We start from the raw sequence: 19,597 nt of genomic DNA, 5'->3' as shown, positions 1-19,597 counted from the left end.
TCCTATGGAGAGTAGGAAGGAGTCAGTTTTAAGAACTGTTCTCCCTGGCCTCGTTTGGAGTTCTCTCTATCCCCAGCATTTCAGAGTTCATCTTAGATCATTTACTGCTTTTGGGGTCTTTTGAAAGGATTTTAATAAGTAAGGGAAAAATACCCCCCCCCCAAAAAAAAACAAGAAAATGAATTTTCTATCAAGATTTTGGGTGGCACTCAAATAGTGTATGAAGATGAAGGCTCCTTCTGCCCGTATTAATGGCCCCAAGCCCACCCCTGTTTGCAGTTTTTGCTCTGCTCCTATAATTCAGTTATAGAATTTCCTGAGTAATATGCAGCAGGTAATAAAAGCCGCAGCAACCAGGATCTGCTTTGCTTCAGATTTGCCTGTTTGACAATCTACTGAGTGCATTTGTATTTTTCTTGTTTCTAACTTCCTTGGGTGTAACTGAGCAGCCTACGACACCTCCCCACAACTGGACCTTGAGTTCTGATAAGGATACGGTGAAAGGCAATGACGCTATGTCTACTCTTAGCTTTCATACCACCACTGAAACTGGAAGTGAGCGCTGGGTGCCAGCCAAATCATCACGTCTTGGGGATTGACTGGGTGCTGACCTTTGACCCTCTGTCTTGGTTTTTCAGAGTATAAAGTCACACCACTTGGGTTTGGATTCCAGTGCCACCTTCCATATAATTGTGACAAGTAGCCCCAGTTTCCCTGTCACATGGGGACAATCATGACTGCTTCATGAGCTTTCTTGTAAGAATGAAATGGCATGATTAATGGAGAGCACATAGGAGGTGCTCAGAACATATCAAGAGCATTGTCATTACCACTTGTATTCAACAATTTCATCCTATAAACAGACTGCCTAGTTGTTAAAAAAGAAAAAAAAGATCCAACAGCTGAGCCCTCTGTGTTCTAAGGAAGAGATGTAAAGCATTCCTCCCTGTAATGAGAATGTGATTGCCAATAAATCCTATTAAGAAGCAAAAAGCTTTCTGTGTGGTTGGCAATCCCCCTATTTCCTGTGACGTGATTTTTACCAAGAAAAAGCAGAAACAAGCAAAGTAATACCTCTGATGTTTGCTTACCTAACATTAAGAGCTCATTCTTTGTGTCTAGAGGAGTATAAAAAATACCCCAAATTCTGACATGAATAGTTTTATTGTACGTATAAATACAGTAGAAATGTTTTGTGTTTGAATTCTTCAGTAAGCCCTTAAAGAGTCTCATTTTAATAACATTTATGTCCTGATTATTAATGGTGTACATTGTAGAACAGTTGAAAATTCAGAAAAGCACTAGAAGGAAAATTAAAACCCTGCCTAATCCCAATGGTGTGGCTGTTAGTTAACATTTTGGCATATTTTTAATATGTCGTGTGTGTTTAAAATTCAATTTAGGGGGTGCCTGGGTGGTTCAGTTGGTTAAGCGTCAGCCTTCTGCTCAGATCATTATCCTGGGGTCCTGGAATCGAGCCCCCATCGGGCTTTCTTCTCAGGTAGTCTGCTTCTCCCTCTCCCTCAGCCCTCCCTCCTCTTCTGCTTGTGCTGGCTCTTTCTCTGTCTCACTCTCTCAAGTAAATAAATAAAATCTTAAAAAAAATTCAGTTTGGAATTATACACCTATTTGTGTAGGCTGCATTTTTCATTTACTAACTTAGCCAATCATTACGTATTCTTTTACAACTTGATTTTTGAATTAACTGTGTGGTCTTGTACCATATGGATATTCTATAACTGATTCAAATCCATTATGGGTTATAAGACATTTAGGGTTATTTCCACTTTTTTACTGTGGTAAATATCTATGAGACTAAATCTATCCATGATGTAGTATATTTCCCCTGTAAACAGCATATGACAGCCCCCAACATCTGAGGTCATTTTTAAAAGTATTTTCCAGTGACACCTTGTTGTAATTCTTCATTTCTTTGGTCATCAGTGAGGGGGATCCTGTTTATTCATTTTCCATATATTTAGAAATTATTTGTATTCCTATGTGAATTGTGTGTTTAGGACCTTACACATTCTGGACAAATTCTTGGCCTTTTCTTGCACTGGAAAGTTATTTCTAAAAGAGACATATGGGAGTGCTAGGCTGGCTTAGTCAGTAGAGTATACAACTCTTGATTATAGAGTCATGAGTTTGAGCTCTACGTTGGGCATACAGATTACTTAATAAAAACATCAAAAGAGGCATATTAATCTGTCGGTGGTTAACGGTGACTTCTTTTTCCTAGTTGTCCAATCATGGCCAGTTTAAAAAACTGGATATATAGCTGACAATACTTGGAAGAGAAACATGTTTACATCTGTAGTCAATCAATTCTTGAACATTTCTTCATGTTCAACTCCATCATCTCTATATAAATTTGAGCCATGGAATTGAGAGATTATTTAATGGAAAGTATGGGTGAAATTTTGTACTCTGACCTGTTTAAAAACCGTGAGCCTCAATTCAGATACAGCTCTGGCTGTGGAACGCAGTGCCATTCCAAAACCCTATCCTCAGTAAGCTCATATGGGTTTAGAGATTATTTTTTTTTAATTTTTATTTATTTATGATAGTCACACAGAGAGAGAGAGAGGCAGAGACACAGGCAGAGGGAGAAGCAGGCTCCATGCACCAGGAGCCCGACGTGGGATTCGATCCCGGGTTCTCCAGGATCGTGCCCTGGGCCAAAGGCAGGCGCCAAACCGCGGCGCCACCCAGGGATCCCTCATATGGGTTTAAAATAGGCCATCACTTGTATCTGTTTAGATTTGCTGCTCCCCCTGTTCCAGAACCCCACACCAAGATTTGAAACTAATCTAAGATCTAAGATCAATAATGTTAGACCCCTCCAATGGATTATGTGACCCCCCCAACTCCCAGCTGTGTGGCATATGCAAACACCAGAATTGTCCTTGTTTATAATCCAGACTCCTCTTCCCACCTTGCCTTTCCTGGGACGAGGAGATGTGAAGGGGCATCTCTTCTGAGTCCCACCTTTTCTCTGCCTCCTTGGTGGCTCCTTCTCGAGGTTTCCCAAGACCTCTCCTTTCCACTACCTTTGCTCAGCAAACACTCCTGGACTCCGTAGGCAGATGGGGCTCTGGGCACCTGTCTCTGACTACTCAGGCCACACCACAGAGAATCCGTAACAGGCCACCTTCTGGAGCTGGCCTTCCAATCGGTTACACCACAAATATTTAAGTGCCCACCATATGCTAGTCTGTAGGGCTACAAAAATGAATAAGACAGAAGTTATGACCTGAAAGAAGTAATCTGAGTGACAAATACTCTGAGGCTTATTTCACAGTGTTTAAGGAAAGGAGGAGGGCAGGAGAGGCAGTGGTTGTGGCTCTGTGTCCTAGGCCCTTGTACACGGAGGCCTTCAGCACTTCCTTTTCCCCCTCCCAAGAGAATGCAAGGACTGTCCACTGAGTTTTTCTTGTACCAAAAGGCGATCTAACACAGGGGTCAAGAGCAGAAACTTAGATGTGAGGTCAGAACCGGGGAATGCCATTAGCAGCTCCTTGGGCAAAGTGATTTGAACCTCAGTGAGCCCGTTTCCTCATCTGAACAGTGAGGACAGTGCCTCCTGGGCCATAACAGGGGGTAAATAAGAAAGGAACAACAGTGCCAGTTTGGAGAATAGCTGCCCCTTCTGGGGGTGGATGCTACCCAAGGGGTGTAAGCTGCCTTGTGGGTGGCAGCAGCCTGCTCCCTCGGTGCCTGAAGAAATGGCATTCCTCTGGTCGCTGCCACCTAGGTCAGAAAAGAACTGGGGGAGAAATGGTCTTATCAGATGCCCTGTTCTGGTCCCCTGGTGGCAAGGGGCGTTGTCAGGATGTGCTCTTGGCAAGTGGGTGGGGCCAGAGTGAACAAACTGCCTCTCTGACTCCCAGTGATGCAGACGTGAAGGGCTAGAGCCGGGGCCCCACTTGGGGCTTGGCAGAGAGCCTTAACTCCGTCTCCCCACAGGATGGATCCCACAGCTTACGCTGAGCTGCTCAAAGAATCTGGCAACCAGGTTCTAAAGAATGGGAACTTCTCTCTGGCCATCAGAAAGTATGATGAAGCCATCCAGATTCTTCTGCAGTTATACCAGTGGGGGTAAGTGCTGGGATTTACTCCCCACCTTCGGTGTTTGTTTTTGTTTTTTTTAAGTAAATGGAAACTCACCCTGTCACTTCTGTTTTCTTCTCATTTCGTATCACACCGCCTAAGTTTCTGTTTTCTTTCTTCCCACTTCCTATGCATGAGCTCAGAAATGGCACAGAGAAGACTAAATCATAGAGAAACAGAAAGTGAAACACAGGGAGACTGTTGGTAAATGCTGGAGAACTTCCCCTTTGTCTGGTGGTGGGAATCAAAGTTCCTGGGAGGATCCAAGTCCCCAGCTCTCAGCTGTCATTTGTTTCATTTTCCTGATTATCTGTGCCACCTGGCTATGGTGGTGTGTACCCCAGGGGGCCTCAGGCTCACCTCTCCCCCGCCCCTTCAGCTTCAAGTCAACCTGTGCCCAAACATTTTAGGACAATAACACACTTCACAACTACAGAGGACCCCTGAAAGCTTTTGTTTATGTAAGTTGTAGCCATCAATGTAGCCTGGATTTGAACTTAGAACTGAGATAAACTTAAAATATGTATTCATTCACCTACTTAAAATGCCAATAATGAGCTCATTCTGTGTTAACCTGGGTAACACATTTTAATGTGTTAAGATAAGTGTGAAATATAAGCATAATGTGATAGATGTGTGATAATGTGAAAGATAAGCGTATTTTCCAAACCCAAAAATTTTGTGAGAGTGGCACATTTTTCATTTTTGCAGAGCTCTCTAACATCTGTCTCAATAGAAGACATCTGACTTCTCATATTTGCTTCTGCCTGCGATCCAGTACGATATTATACATTGTGTAGCCTCTGGAAGATTCCCTGAACACGTATGAGAGAATGTGTGAAAAAGGCACATGTCTTATTTCCTCGTTACCACTGTAGCTCATTACCACAATTTAGTGGCTTAAAACAATACATATCTATTACCTTACAGTTCTAGATGTGGAAGTCCGAAATGAGTCTCATGAAGCCAAAACTGAGGCATCAGCAGAGCTGGGCTTTTGCAGAGGAGAATCTATTTCCTTGCCTTGTTCAGCTTTGGGTGGCTGTCTGCACACCTTGGCCTGTGGACCCTTACTTCATCTTAAAAGTGCATCCTTCCAGTGTGCTGTTGCATTGTATCTGTCTCCTGTTCTGTAGCCATGTCTTCCCCCTGTCTGCCTCTCATAAGGATCCTTGTGATTGAATCCTACCCCGGGATAATCACCCCTGAAGATTTAGAAATTAATCACATCTGCAAAGTTCCTTTTGCCAAGAAAAGGTAATATTCTTTAGGGACCACTGTTCAGCCTGCTACTGTTGTGAAAATACTTGACCTTGTGGGCTGCCTGAAATGATCCTAGGGCCCCTCGAGGTTCCCACCACACCATACTTTGGGAACAGCTCCAGTTAGAGGAGGCATTTGTGGAGTGTATGCAGCCTACACTTGTACTGGGAAATGCCACTGGGTGACATTCCTGAATCATAGCTCCCCCTTCCTACCTTCCTTCACCTTGGTGCTTACCCTCTAGCTGAATGTGAGTTGAGTGTCATTGATTTGGGCCTGTAAGTCTGCCCCTCCTGGCTCAGATCATAGCTGTGTCAGAGCTGGGTCAAGAGCACAAAGAATCTGACTTTCTTAAAGAGGAGATGTTGTGTAGTGGTTATGGCTGTGGACTGACCCCACACTGTGGGGTCCCTAATGAGACTTTGCCTCACGTGTTCTTTCATGACCTTCGTGACACTGCTCCCCTTGCCTGTCTACCTGCTGCCTGCCTTCCTGTCACTGCCAACTGACAAAGGGATTTATTTTAGGTGTATGTGATTTACTGAGCAAGTGCTCCCAGTAGAAGGGGATGGAGGGAAGCAGGATGGGGCAGGGGAAGGCTCCAAGCAGGGATGGTGGGTGTGTCAACTGGAGGTGGCTTCAGCCTGATTGCCTGGGGAGCTCTGGAGCAGTAGCTGTACTGCAAAGCTGGTACCACTTTGGGGCAAGAGAGATGACCTTTTGATTTCCATGTCAGCCAGCCATTGATTGTAGGCTGTCTGGCGCCTGAAAGTTGTCCTAAGCGGGGGGACTGTATTAGTCAGTTTGGGCTGCCATAACAAAATTACCACCAACTGGTTCCTGAGTAAACAACAGGAACTTATTTCTCACACTTCTAGAGGCTGGTGAGTCTGAGATCAAAGTGCCAGCCAATTCAGTTTCTGGTGAAAGCTCTCTTCTTGGCTTGCAGATGGCTACCTTCTCACTGTGACCTCACATGGTGGAGAGAGAGCGACAGAGAGGAAGCTCTCTGGTGCCTCTTCATCTGATCGTGAGGGCCCCACCTCAGCCAAAGCTAATTACCTCCCCAAAGGTCCCCTCTCCAAATACCATCACACTAGTGGGTAGGGCTTCAACTTATGGATGGAGGGGCACAATTTAGTCTGCTGCAGGGGCCTAACTTCCTGGGGAGAAGTCAGCTCCCATCTGGCTGAGGGCAAATCTTGGGAACAGGGCACTGGGAGCCCCTAGTGACAGCCAGTGCTCTCTGCAGCTGGGGAGGGCTGCACTGGCTAGGGTGTCTGGGCTGGGCACCTGCAGTCATAACTTCCTTGGCCATTACCCCCACTGACTGCTGTACTACCTCTTCTGTGCCTGGGGGGCCTCATCCCTTCACTAGAGGGAACGATGGGCAGTGACAGAAGCTGGAGACATAAAGCATTGAGTATGGGCAGTTGTAGAGGTGATTTTTACTTTGCTTTTTATTTACACTTATTTGCATTGCCTAACTTTTCTATAGTGATTTGTACTACTTTTGCAATGAAAATATTTAATAAAAAGAAGTATTAGCCTTGCTTTTTTTTTTTTTTTAGCCTTGCTTTTTTTTTGTTCATGTGTCTTGAATTCAGTGGCACCTGGGCTTCGACATATTGTGGTACACTTTGCATTTATCTTCAAATTTTGATGTGGTTTTGGCACCACCTTTTAGTATTATCCCTAGACCCAGACAAGAGGGACTTGCCTTGATATGCTTTAGAGGGCCCTTCTGTGGCTTCCCTCTAGCTGTGCCCATCCCACAGGAATCTGTGGGGCCAAAGACTTTACCCACCCAGAGTTTTTCCCCCCCCTTTGGTCCACACTATTGAAACAGGAGAGCTAGGTTCTTGGCTCACAGAGTTGAAGAATGAATTTCTTCAATGAAGGAGAATGGGTAAAGCAATAGAAGTTTATTAAGCAAGAATACAGAAAAATCTCTCAGGGGGTACCTGACAGGGTTGCCAATGTGGGCCTCCACTGACAGTCTTTTATTTAGAACTGACCAGGCAGCTTTTGGCCTTATCATTTTTGTGATGTCTTGGTTTGAGTAAGGACTGGTGATAACATCTTTAATGCCTTCTTTTTTGGGGGTCTGGTTATGCTTTGTTGGTCACATATGACTGTCATAAAAAAGACACATATGGCGGGAGGAGGGGCAAGATGGCGGAAGAGTAGGGTCCCCAAATCACCTGTCCCCACCAAATTACCTAGATAAGCTTCAAATTATCCTGAAAATCTATGAATTCGGCCTGAGATTTAAAGAGACCAGCTGGACTGCTGCAGTGAGAAGAGTTCGCGCTTCTATCAAGGTAGGAAGACGGGGGAAAAAGAAATAAAGGAACAAAAGGCCTCCGAGGGGGAGGGCCCCCGCGAGGAGCCGGGCTGAGGCCGGGGCGAGTGTCCCCAGGACAGGAGAGCCCCGTCCCGGAGAAGCAGGAGCTGCACCAACCTTCCCGGGCGGAAAGGGGCTCGCAGGGAGTTGGAGCAGGACCCAGGAGGGCGGAGATGCCCTCGGGCTCCCGGGGACACTAACAGACACCTGCGCCCCGGGGGAGTGCGCCGAGCTCCCTAAGGGCTGCAGCGCGCACGGCGGGGCCGGAGCAGCTCGGGGGGGCTCGGGCGGCGGCTCCGTGGAGGGGGCTGCGGGGCGGGAGCGCGAATCCAACAGCGCAGGCCCCGGAGCACAGGGCCCCGGGACACAGCCCAGGATCCGGCCTCCCCCCGGGACAGGCAGAGGCCGGGAGGGCCCAGGACAGCGAGGACGCTCCTGCCCCGAGCTGAGCAGATCAGCGGCCCCGCCCCGGAGCCTCCAGGCCCTGCAGACGGAGAGCTCCGGGGTTACTGCGGGAGCTGACTCCAGGGCTGCAGAGCTGGCCCCGCCACTGCGGTTGTTCCTCCTGGGGCCTCACGGGGTAAACAGCCCCCACTGAGCCCTGCAGCAGGCAGGGGGGCAGAGCAGCTCCCCCAAGTGCTAACACCTGAAAATCAGCACAACAGGCCCCTCCCCCAGAAGACCAGCTAGACGGACAAATTCCAGAGGAAGTCAAGGGACTTAAAGTATACAGAATCAGAAGATACTCCCCCATGGTTTTTGCTTTTTTTCTTTTCTTTTTGATTTCTGATTGCTTCCCCCACCCCCCTTTTTTTTCACCTTTCTTTTTCTTTCTCTTTTTCTTCTCTTTTTTCCTTTTTTTCTTTTTTCTTTTTCTCTTTTCTTTCCTTCTCTCTCTTTCTCTTTTTTTCCCAATACAACTTGTTTTTGGCCACTCTGCACTGAGCAAAATGACTAGAAGGAAAACCTCACCTCAAAAGAAAGAATCAGAAACAGCCCTCTCTCCCACAGAGTTACAAAATCTGGATTCCAATTCAATGTCAGGAAGCCAATTCAGAAGCACTATTATACAGCTACTGGTGGCTCTAGAAAAAAGCATTAAGGACTCACGAGACTTCATGACTGCAGAATTTAGATCCAATCAGGCAGAAATTAAAAATCAATTGAATGAGATGCAATCCAAACTAGAAGTCCTAACGATGAGGGTTAATGAGGTGGAAGAACGAGTGAGTGACATAGAAGACAAGTTAATGGCGAAGAGGGAAACTGAGGAAAAAAGAGACAGACAATTAAAAGACCATGAAGACAGATTAAGGGAAATAAATGACAGCCTAAGGAAGAAAAACCTACGTTTAATTGGGGTTCCCGAGGGCGCCGAAAGGGACAGAGGGCCAGAATATGTATTTGAACAAATCCTAGCTGAAAACTTTCCCAATCTGGGAAGGGAAACAGGCATTCAGATCCAGGAAATAGAGAGATCCCCCCCTAAAATCAATAAAAATCATTCAACACCTTGACATCTAATAGTGAAGCTTGCAAATTCCAAAGATAAAGAGAAGATCCTTAAAGCAGCAAGAGACAAGAAGTCCCTGACTTTCATGGGGAGGAGTATTAGGGTAACAGCAGACCTCTCCACAGAGACCTGGCAGGCCAGAAAGGGCTGGCAGGATATATTCAGGGTCCTAAATGAGAAGAACATGCAACCAAGAATACTTTATCCAGCAAGGCTCTCATTCAAAATGGAAGGAGAGATAAAGAGCTTCCAAGACAGGCAGGAACTGAAAGAATATGTGACCTCCAAACCAGCTCTGCAAGAAATTTTAAGGGGGACTCTTAAAATTTCCCTTTAAGAAGAAGTTCAGTGGAACAATCCACAAAAACAAGGACTAAATAGATATCATGATGACACTAAACTCATATCTGTCAATAGTAACTCTGAACGTGAACGGGCTTAACGACCCCATCAAAAGGCGCAGGGTTTCAGACTGGATAAAAAAGCAGGACCCATCTATTTGCTGTCTACAAGAGACTCATTTTAGACAGAAAGACACCTACAACCTGAAAATAAAAGGTTGGAGAACCATTTACCATTCAAATGGTTCTCAAAAGAAAGCAGGGGTAGCCATCCTTATATCAGATAAACTAAAATTTACCCCGAAGACTGTAGTGAGAGACGAAGAGGGACACTATATCATACTTAAAGGATCTATCCAGGAAGAGGACTTAACAATCCTCAATATATATGCCCCGAATGTGGGAGCTGCCAAATATTTAAACAAATTATTAACCAAAGTGAAGAAATACTTAGATAATAATACACTTATACTTGGTGACTTCAATCTAGCTCTTTCTACCCTCGATAGGTCTTCTAAGCACAACATCTCCAAAGAAACGAGAGCTTTAAATGATACACTGGACCAGATAGATTTCATATCTACAGAACTTTACATCCAAACTCAACTGAATACACATTCTTCTCAAGTGCACATGGAACTTTCTCCAGAATAGACCACATACTGGGTCACAAATCGGGTCTGAACCGATACCAAAAGATTGGGATCGTCCCCTGCATATTCTCAGACCATAACGCCTTGAAATTAGAACTCAATCACAAGAAGAAGTTTGGAAGGACATCAAACATATGGAGGTTAAGGACCATCCTGCTAAAAGATAAAAGGGTCAACCAGGAAATTAAGGAAGAATTAAAAAGATTCATGGAAACTAATGAGAATGAAGATACAACCGTTCAAAATCTTTGGGATGCAGCAAAAGCAGTCCTGAGGGGGAAATACATTGCAATACAAGCATCCGTTCAAAAACTGGAAAGAACTCAAATACAAAAGCTAACCTTACACATAAAGGAGCTAGAGAAAAAACAGGAAATGGACCCGACGCCCAGCAGAAGAAGAGAGTTAATTAAAATTCGAGCAGAACTCAATGAAATTGAGACCAGAAGAACTGTGGAACAGATCAATAGAACCAGGAGTTGGTTCTTTGAAAGAATTAATAAGATAGATAAACCATTAGCCAACCTTATTAAAAAGAAGAGAGAGAAGACTCAAATTAATAAAATCATGAATGAGAAAGGAGAGATCACTACCAACACCAAGGAAATACAAACGATTTTAAAAACATATTATGAACAGCTTTACACCAATAAATTAGGCAATCTAGAAGAAATGGACGCATTCCTGGAAAGCCACAAACTACCAAAACAGGAACAGGAAGAAATAGAAAACCTGAACAGGCCAATAACCAGGGAGGAAATTGAAGAAGTCATCAAAAACCTCCCAAGACACAAGAGTCCAGGGCCAGATGGCTTCCCAGGGGAATTCTATCAGACGTTTAAAGAAGATCATACCTATTCTCCTAAAGCTGTTTGGAAAGATAGAAAGAGATGGAGTACTTCCAAATTCGTTCTATGAGGCCATCATCACCTTAATTCCAAAACCAGACAAAGACCCCACCAAAAAGGAGAGTTACAGACCAATATCCCTGATGAACATGGATGAAAAAATTCTCAACAAGATACTAGCCAATAGGATCCAACAACACATTAAGAAAATTATTCACCATGACCAAGTAGGATTTATCCCCGGGACACAAGGCTGGTTCAACACTCGTAAAACAATCAATGGGATCCATCATATCAGCAAGAGAAAAACCAAGAACCATATGATCCTCTCATTAGATGCAGAGAAAGCATTTGACAAAATACAGCATCCATTCCTGATCAAAACTCTTCATAGTGTAGGGATAGAGGGAACTTTCCTCGACATCTTAAAAGCCATCTACGAAAAGCCCACAGCAAATATCATTCTCAATGGGGAAGCACTGGGAGCCTTTCCCCTAAGATCAGGAACAAGATAGGGATGTCCACTCTCACCACTGCTATTCAACACAGTATTGGAAGTCCTAGCCTCAGCAATCAGACAACAAAAAGACATTAAAGGCATTCAAATTGGCAAAGAAGAAGTCAAACTCTCCCTCTTCACCGATGACATGATACTCTACATAGAAAACCCAAAAGCCTCCACCCCAAGATTACTAGAACTCATACAGCAATTTGGTAGCGTGGCAGGATACAAAATCAATGCCCAGAAATCAATGGCATTTCTATACACTAACAATGAGACTGAAGAAAGGGAAATTAAGGAGTCAATCCCATTTACAATTGCACCCAAAAGCATAAGATACCTAGGAATAAACCTAACCAAAGAGGTAAAGGATCTATACCCTAAAAACTATAGAACACTTCTGAAAGAAATTGAGGAAGACACAAAGAGATGGAAAAATATTCCATGCTCATGGATTGGCAGAATTAATATTGTGAAAATGTCAATGTTACCCAGGGCAATTTACACGTTCAATGCAATCCCTATCAAAATACCATGGACTTTCTTCAGAGAGTTAGAACAAATTATTTTAAGATTTGTGTGGAATCAGAAAAGACCTCGAATAGCCAGGGGAATTTTAAAAAAGAAAACCATAGCTGGGGGCATCACAATGCCAGATTTCAGGTTGTACTACAAAGATGTGGTCATCAAGACAGTGTGGTACTGGCACAAAAACAGACACACAGATCAATGGAACAGAATAGAGAACCCAGAAGTGGACCCTGAACTTTATGGTCAACTAATATTCGATAAAGGAGGAAAGACGATCCACTGGAAGAAAGACAGTCTCTTCAATGAATGGTGCTGGGAAAATTGGACATCCACATGCAGAAGAATGAAACTAGACCACTCTCTTGCACCATACACAAAGATAAACTCAAAATGGATGAAAGATCTAAATGTGAGACAAGATTCCATCAAAATCCTAGAGGAGAACACAGGCAACACCCTTTTTGAACTTGGCCACAGTAACTTCTTGCAAGATACATCCACGAAAACAAAAGAAACAAAAGCAAAAATGAACTATTGGGACTTCATCAAGATAAGAAGCTTTTGCACAGCAAAGGATACAGTCAACAAAACTCAAAGACAACCTACAGAATGGGAGAAGATATTTGCAAATAACATATCAGATAAAGGGCTAGTTTCCAAAATCTATAAAGAACTTATTAAACTCAACAGCAAAGAAACAAACAATCCAATCATGAAATGGGCAAAAGACATGAAGAGAAATCTCACAGAGGAAGACATAGACATGGCCAACATGCACATGAGAAAATGCTCCGCATCACTTGCCATCAGGGAAATACAAATCAAAACCACAATGAGATACCACCTCACACCAGTGAGAATGGGGAAAATTAACAAGGCAGGAAAGAACAAATGTTGGAGAGGATGCGGAGAAAAGGGAACCCTCTTACACTGTTGGTGGGAATGTGAACTGGTGCAGCCACTCTGGAAAACTGTGTGGAGGTTCCTCAAAGAGTCAAAAATAGACCTGCCCTATGACCCAGCAATTGCACTGTTAGGGATTTACCCCAAAGATTCAGATGCAATGAAACGCCGGGACACCTGCACCCCGATGTTTCTAGCAGCAATGTCCACAATAGCCAAACTGTGGAAGGAGCCTCGGTGTCCATCGAAAGATGAATGGATAAAGAAGATGTGGTTTATGTATACAATGGAATATTCCTCAGCCATTAGAAACGACAAATACCCACCATTTGCTTCAACGTGGATGGAACTGGAGGGTATTATGCTGAGTGAAGTAAGTCAATCGGAGAAGGACAAACAGTGTATGTTCTCATTCATTTGGGGAATATGAATAATAGTGAAAGGGAATATAAGGGAAGGGAGAAGAAATGTGTGGGAAATATCAGAAAGGGACACAGAACATAAGGACTCCTAATCTGGGAAATGAACTAGGGGTGGTGGAAGGGGAGGAGGGCAGGGGGTGGGGGTGAATGGGTGACGGGCACTGAGGGGAACACTTGACGGGATGAGCACTGGGTGTTATTCTGTATGTTGGTAAATTGAACAATAAAAATTAATTTATTAAAAAAAAAGACACATATGGCAGAGTGGTCTGGTTTGTTCCGTTATCCCTGGTTTCCTTATACCTCAGAATTTTGGGGATTTCTGTGAGCCTGATCCCATAGCTTCCTATCTATATCTCCCTACATAGCCTCACCTTTCCCTTATTCACTCTGAGTACCAGGACCCTGGAATTCCTGCCCATGGACTCTGCTCCCAGGGCCTTCACAGACCTCCTACCTGCAGCCTGTTCTTCTGAGGTCTGACCAAAGGCAGGGTGTGGATAGCACTTGGAATCATGCCTCCTGCAGTGCTAGATGAAGGCTGAGGTAGAGGGAGTGGGCAGGGGTATAGTCCTGCAGTTCTGAATTTGAACCAGTTATTATAAGGTGGGAAGATAGAATGTATTTTATTGAACACTTTGTAAACTTGATTTATGAACTTCCAATACTTAGGCTAGTTCTGTTCAAAGGACTTTCTATGATGATGATGATATTCTATAATATAAACTTTTGCTATTGAATACTTGAAATGTGGCTAGTACAGCAGAAGAACTGAATTTTAAATTTTATTTAAATGAAATTAAATATGAATAGCTACACATGGCCAGTGGCTACCATATTGGACAGTGCTGATTAACCCCATGGTATGTGGGCTCCATTTGCATTCTGGCCTGGGATCCTGCCTCTATACTAGAACAGTGCTCATCCTGCACCTCTTGCTGTAGGTCCGTGGGCATGGTGTGGTCACATATTCTGAAGGGCCCTTCCTGTGATAAGCTCTGGATCAATTTAGCATGGACAGGCATGTGGAAGGACTCACCCCACACTGCACCAGGCAGTGTGTAGACTCTGCTGAGGCTCAGTGGGATCTCCCATCCTCTCCATCCTTAGGACTAGTCACCATTTTCACAGCATCTTTGCCAATATGGTCTCTAAACATGAAAAGATCTGTGGAGATCAGTAAGAGGTCAAACTAAGGTATTGAAACCATTTGTCACAAAAAGGAGCAGACTATTTGGGAGTGAGGAGGGACAGGCTTGTACTTTGCAAATGTCCCAGGCTGGGGGGCTGGAGGGCCAGATGTGATTGGTGTAATTGGAACATTAACTGGAAAAGGTGGCAGGCAGCCCCAGAATTGTGGCCTTCAAGGGTGGTTTTCTGTATTTGCAGAAAGATAGCTCTACTGACTACCAGTCTATTCTTTCCAACAGGGTTCCTCCCAGGGAGCTGGCTGTGCTGCTGTGCAACAAATCCAATGCATTTTACAGCCTCGGGAAATGGAATGAGGCATTTATGGCAGCCAAGGAATGTCTCCAGTGGGATCCAACCTATGTGAAGGTATGGTGATAGCTGGGGGCCCTGCTGATCTTTGTCTTACCTGCCTCCTTCCCTCCCTTCTTTTTAAAATGGAAACGTGAGGGGAGCTTTGTTCTTCTTTGCACTTCAGACAGGTTCCCACAGGGCATGCACGAGCCTACCTGGAGAAGACTAACAACGATGGTGGCCAGGTGTGGAAATGCCCTTGGAGGGGTAGATCTTGGTATAGTTACACCATGAACTTGGAATCTCAAGTGTTCTTTGATGTTTGCAAATTTCATTTTAACAGAGTTTTGTTTCACTTGGCAGCTGGGTGGACACATGACAAGAGTTCTGCAGAAAGCACTTCTTATATGGAAATCAGCTCTGTTGGGATCAGGGAGGTTCTAGAGGCCAGTCAGCCCCTCTAAGGTGTTGGCAAAGGTCAATAAATAACTATGTGATTGTTTTACCCAGCTAACATGCTGTCAGTGCCCCCTCTGCAAGGCATCTTCCTGTTCATTGTGCCTTGAGGCAAACCAAAGGACAGGAAGACACCACTCCAGCTCTTGAGTATTCCACTATTAAGTTGGGGAGAGGACAAAAAGCAGAATCAGAGATCAGAAAGGAGTTGCCACTCAGGAGCCACTTGAGGCACATATAGCCTAGATCCTGTTAGTGATATAGTCCATTTATAGTGAGGCTCTGAGGTGGGGGAAGCACAACCCTTTCTTCCCATCTCCTTGTGCTCTCTGCTATGGACTGGTTTCAGCAGTTGGGAGGAGCTCCTTTTCTCTCCTGAAGCCTTCCTTTTCTCTGATCGTAAAGGGAGATACTACCCAGGTCCTAGAGTGGCTTCAAGAATTAAGAGACCTTGGTTCAAGTTGTTGGCATTCGGTAAATAGGAGCTCGCATTGTTTCCTCAGGGGTCTGCATTTTGTGTACAACTGCTAGAAGCTGAACAGTGGGAAGTGATGAGGAGCATTCGCCCACAGATTCTACATCCTCGAGGGAGGGATTTGTCTATTTTAACTTAAGCCTCTTCTATTGGGGGATGGATACTTTGGGAATTATTGAATAGTTTTTTTTTTACGATTTTTTAGAAATTTATTTATTCATGAGAGACACACAGAGAGAGGCAGAGACATAGGCAGAGGGAGAAGCACTTCCCTGCAGGGAGCCTGATGCGACTCCGGGATCACCACCTGAGCCAATGGCTGACCTGAGCCAATGGCAGACTTTCAACCATTGGGCCACCCAGGTGTCCCTATTGAGTAGTTTTAAAAAAGGGAAAACATTCCTGAGGAAATCTCCCAGAGGCATTTTGGGATTTTCCCCATCCTCCAACTGGGAAGGGGAGGAAGAGTTGGGGTGTGTGCACATCCCTCAGGCTGCGGGCCACCTTCCTTGAGGAGGGGACCAGACCTGTAGCCAGGGACTGGGATCCACCCCTGTCCTTACTGTTCTTACTCACGGGTGCCTCTCTCCCCATTTGACCCCGCTGACCGTCCTCCTGCAAATGTCCTCTGTAGGAGAGGAAGAATGCTTTATGTCTACTTTCTTTTGGTTCAGTGGCCGGGGCCCTACAAATTCCACTGACAGGAGACAATTTCACGAGAGAAAAACATACACATTTTATTTTTACACGACACAAGGGCCTTCCTAAGGAAAGACCCCAAGAGAAGCAGGTAGGTCTGAGAGCTCATAGACATTTTTTGTAATTTTTTTATTGGATTTGCCATCATGTACTATAACACCCAGTGCTCATGCCATCAAGTGCCCCCTTCAGTGCCCGTCACCCAGTTACTCCATCCCCTCACCCACTTTCCCTTCCACTACCCCTTGTTTGTTTCCCAGAGTTGGGAGTCTCTCATGTTCTGTGACCCTCTCTGATATTTCCCACTCATTGAAAGACTGAGACACCTGCACCCCAATGTTTATAATAGCAATGTCCACAATAGCCAAACTGTGGAAGGAGCCTCGGTGTCCATCGAAAGATGAATGGATAAAGAAGATGTGGTCTATGTATACAATGGAATATTCCTCAGCCATTAGAAATGACAAATACCCACCATTTGCTTCAATGTGGATGGACCTGGAGGGTATTATGCTGAGTGAAGTAAATCAATCGGAGAAGGACAAACATTATATGATCTCATTCATTTGGGGAATATAAAAAATAGTGAAAGAGATTATAGGGGAAAGGAGCTCATAGACATTTTAAACGAAGAGCATAAACCGCAGAGACATGACAGACTGAGGAAAGGGATTTGGATTTCTGGAGCTGGGATGGTGAAAACACACATTCATGGGGGACACTAACACGAGGGAGACCAGGGCGAACTTTTTTTTTTTTTAATAGATATTATTTATTTATTCATGAGAGACAGAGAAAGAGAGGCAGAGGGAGAAGCAGGCTCCATGCAGGGAGCCCAACACGGGACCCAATCCCAGGACCCCAGGATCACGACCTGAGCTGAAGGCAGCACTAAACCGCTGAGCCACCCAGGCTGCCCCGATCTTAGTAGCACTTAGCAGTGCTGGTCCGGCTCAGCGCCAATTTCCGTCTTCTTCATGGCCATAAAAACTCCCTGGCAGAGAAGATTTATGGCAGTCCTCCTTTCTTAGACATTCCGCTTTTAGTCAGGTAAGGGAAACTCCAGGAAGGCATCTTTCTACATCTGTTGAATCTCAAATGCCTTCAGCTCAAGATAACCCTTTGGCCAAAGTGTCATACTTTGGGGTGGCATATGGTGATCCATCTTCATCCCCCCCTGCCCCGCCAAAATAAATGATGAAAGAACTTTTAATCTGAGGAGAGCAAGGAAGTGGGGAATTCTCTAACTAGCTTACCCGGCCGGGGGAGGGGAAGAAAAACCACATTGTTCCACCCTTTTTTCTGGTTGTTTTCTAAGGTTCTAGACTTTTCAAATGAAGGTGAAAACACATCGATAAATAATCAGGGATTTGATGTCAAGTGGAATTCTTAAGTGCTTGCGTTTTTTTATGAACCCGATTGGTGAACACCTTCCATTGTCTTAGAATGTTGTCTTGATAGGTCCTAGTGCGGCCTCCTTTAGAGAATCAAAGAGGGGGAAAGGCAGTATCATTTTGTTCCTACTCAAGGTGTGCAGTTTGTATGTAGGCAAAACTAAACCATTTGCCTTTGTTACTCACTATAATTTTCTTTACAGAAAGAAAAAAATTTTTGCCTCTGGTGTATGTTGCCTCCAGTGTGGAGCTTGATACTTTTCAATACTTGTCATTACTAACCCCCTGCCCCCAGGCTACCTACCTGGAGGAAATTGTGTTTACTTTGATTGAAAGGAGCAGGGAACCATTTCTGTGTTTACATGACAATCTCATTCTTTTCTAGAACTCTCATCATAGGATTTTTTTCATTCTCTTCTTGCCTGGGCTGTGATTTGAGGCATGAATAAATAAGCCACACATGTAATTGGAACCAGGCCTGCTTCCTTCGCCCCATGTCATATGTTAGAGGCTGTATAAGTCACAGATTTGAAAGCGATTATTTTATTGGCAGTTAGAAAACAACAGGAAAAATGTGGCACAGAACCTAACGTGGGAATCCTGTATCCAGTGCTTGTTAGAAATCTGTGTTTATGTAGAAGCAAAACCTCTACAGTCCATTTCTCCAGGCCATCAATCTTGCCTTTCCTTTTGGCAGCTGGTTAGAAGAGATGGGTGAGTTACGGTTCTGCTTTTCTCTCCCAGGGATACTACAGAGCCGGTTATTCCTTGCTGCGGTTGCTTCAACCTTATGAAGCCGCTCACATGTTTTTTGAAGGTCTGCGATTTCTGCAGGGCAATCCAGACCAGATCCAGGTTGCTGATTTCCTGGTGGGAGTCTTCACCACTATGGGCAGTAAGTTGGAACTAGGGAGAGCCTGCCTTCCTTCTTCCTTCCTTCCTTCCTTCCTTCCTTCCTTCCTTCCTTCCTTCCTTCCTTCCTTCCTTCCCTTGTTATTTTATCTGAATGGCTGCTGGGGAGATAATTCCAGAGTGTTTCTTTGTGACTGATTTCTCTAGTTTGAATGAAAATGATTTTCACTTCAGAAAGCATTTTGGAAGCCTTGGTGGCTCATGTCCTTGTAAACACAAAGAAATTCTTTAGCAGAAACCACTTAAAGCTATGCCAATCATGTTTCAGACCTCAGTTTTCTGTGTTGCTACTTATAGATCTTTCTGTCTTTATGTTACTGATTTTATGTGATTTGTGCTCTTTCCTTTGCTTTTTGCATGTGCATATGTATGCCAAGAAATATTCCTGTTTGCTATAAAAACACCCTGGAAGGGCTGATGGAGGTTAGTTATAGGAATTCCCTGCCTTAGTGCTCCGTGTTTCTTGGTCACATGGCTTCAAAGGATGAAGAGGTAGGCCAGACAAAGAGGTGGGCAGCAAAGCAAAGTTTACTGAGCAACAGTATAAATAAAGCTCCTGGAGAGGGAAGGGATCTGAGAAGGTTGCTCCTAGAGTTTCTAAGTTTAGGGGGTTTTATGAGCTACTTTGCAGAACTATCTTTTTATTTTTTTTATTTTTTATTTTTTTTTATTGAAGTTCAATTGCCAACATATAGTATAATACCCAGTGTTCATCCCATCTTAAGTAATCAGGGCGTGCTGAG

General features: G+C 44.3%; 1 protein-coding gene across 1 annotated transcript in view; it reads left to right on the top strand.

Moving 5' to 3' along the window:
* Positions 1-19,597, top strand: part of TRANK1 (tetratricopeptide repeat and ankyrin repeat containing 1) — a 108,228-nt gene that overhangs the window by 17,609 nt on the left and 71,022 nt on the right. Inside the window, exons 2-4 of the mRNA XM_055321456.1 lie at positions 3,970-4,101; positions 14,867-14,993; positions 18,687-18,837. Of these exons, the coding sequence (XP_055177431.1) occupies positions 3,970-4,101; positions 14,867-14,993; positions 18,687-18,837 (410 nt within the window). The remainder of the gene's footprint in view (positions 1-3,969; positions 4,102-14,866; positions 14,994-18,686; positions 18,838-19,597) is intronic.

Source organism: Nyctereutes procyonoides, unplaced genomic scaffold (genome assembly GCF_905146905.1).
Source record: "Nyctereutes procyonoides isolate TBG_1078 unplaced genomic scaffold, NYPRO_anot_genome, whole genome shotgun sequence".
In the NCBI taxonomy this organism is placed as follows: domain Eukaryota; kingdom Metazoa; phylum Chordata; class Mammalia; order Carnivora; family Canidae; genus Nyctereutes; species Nyctereutes procyonoides.
Note: the sequence above shows the minus strand (reverse complement) of the source record. Positions and strands in the feature narration are given on the sequence as shown.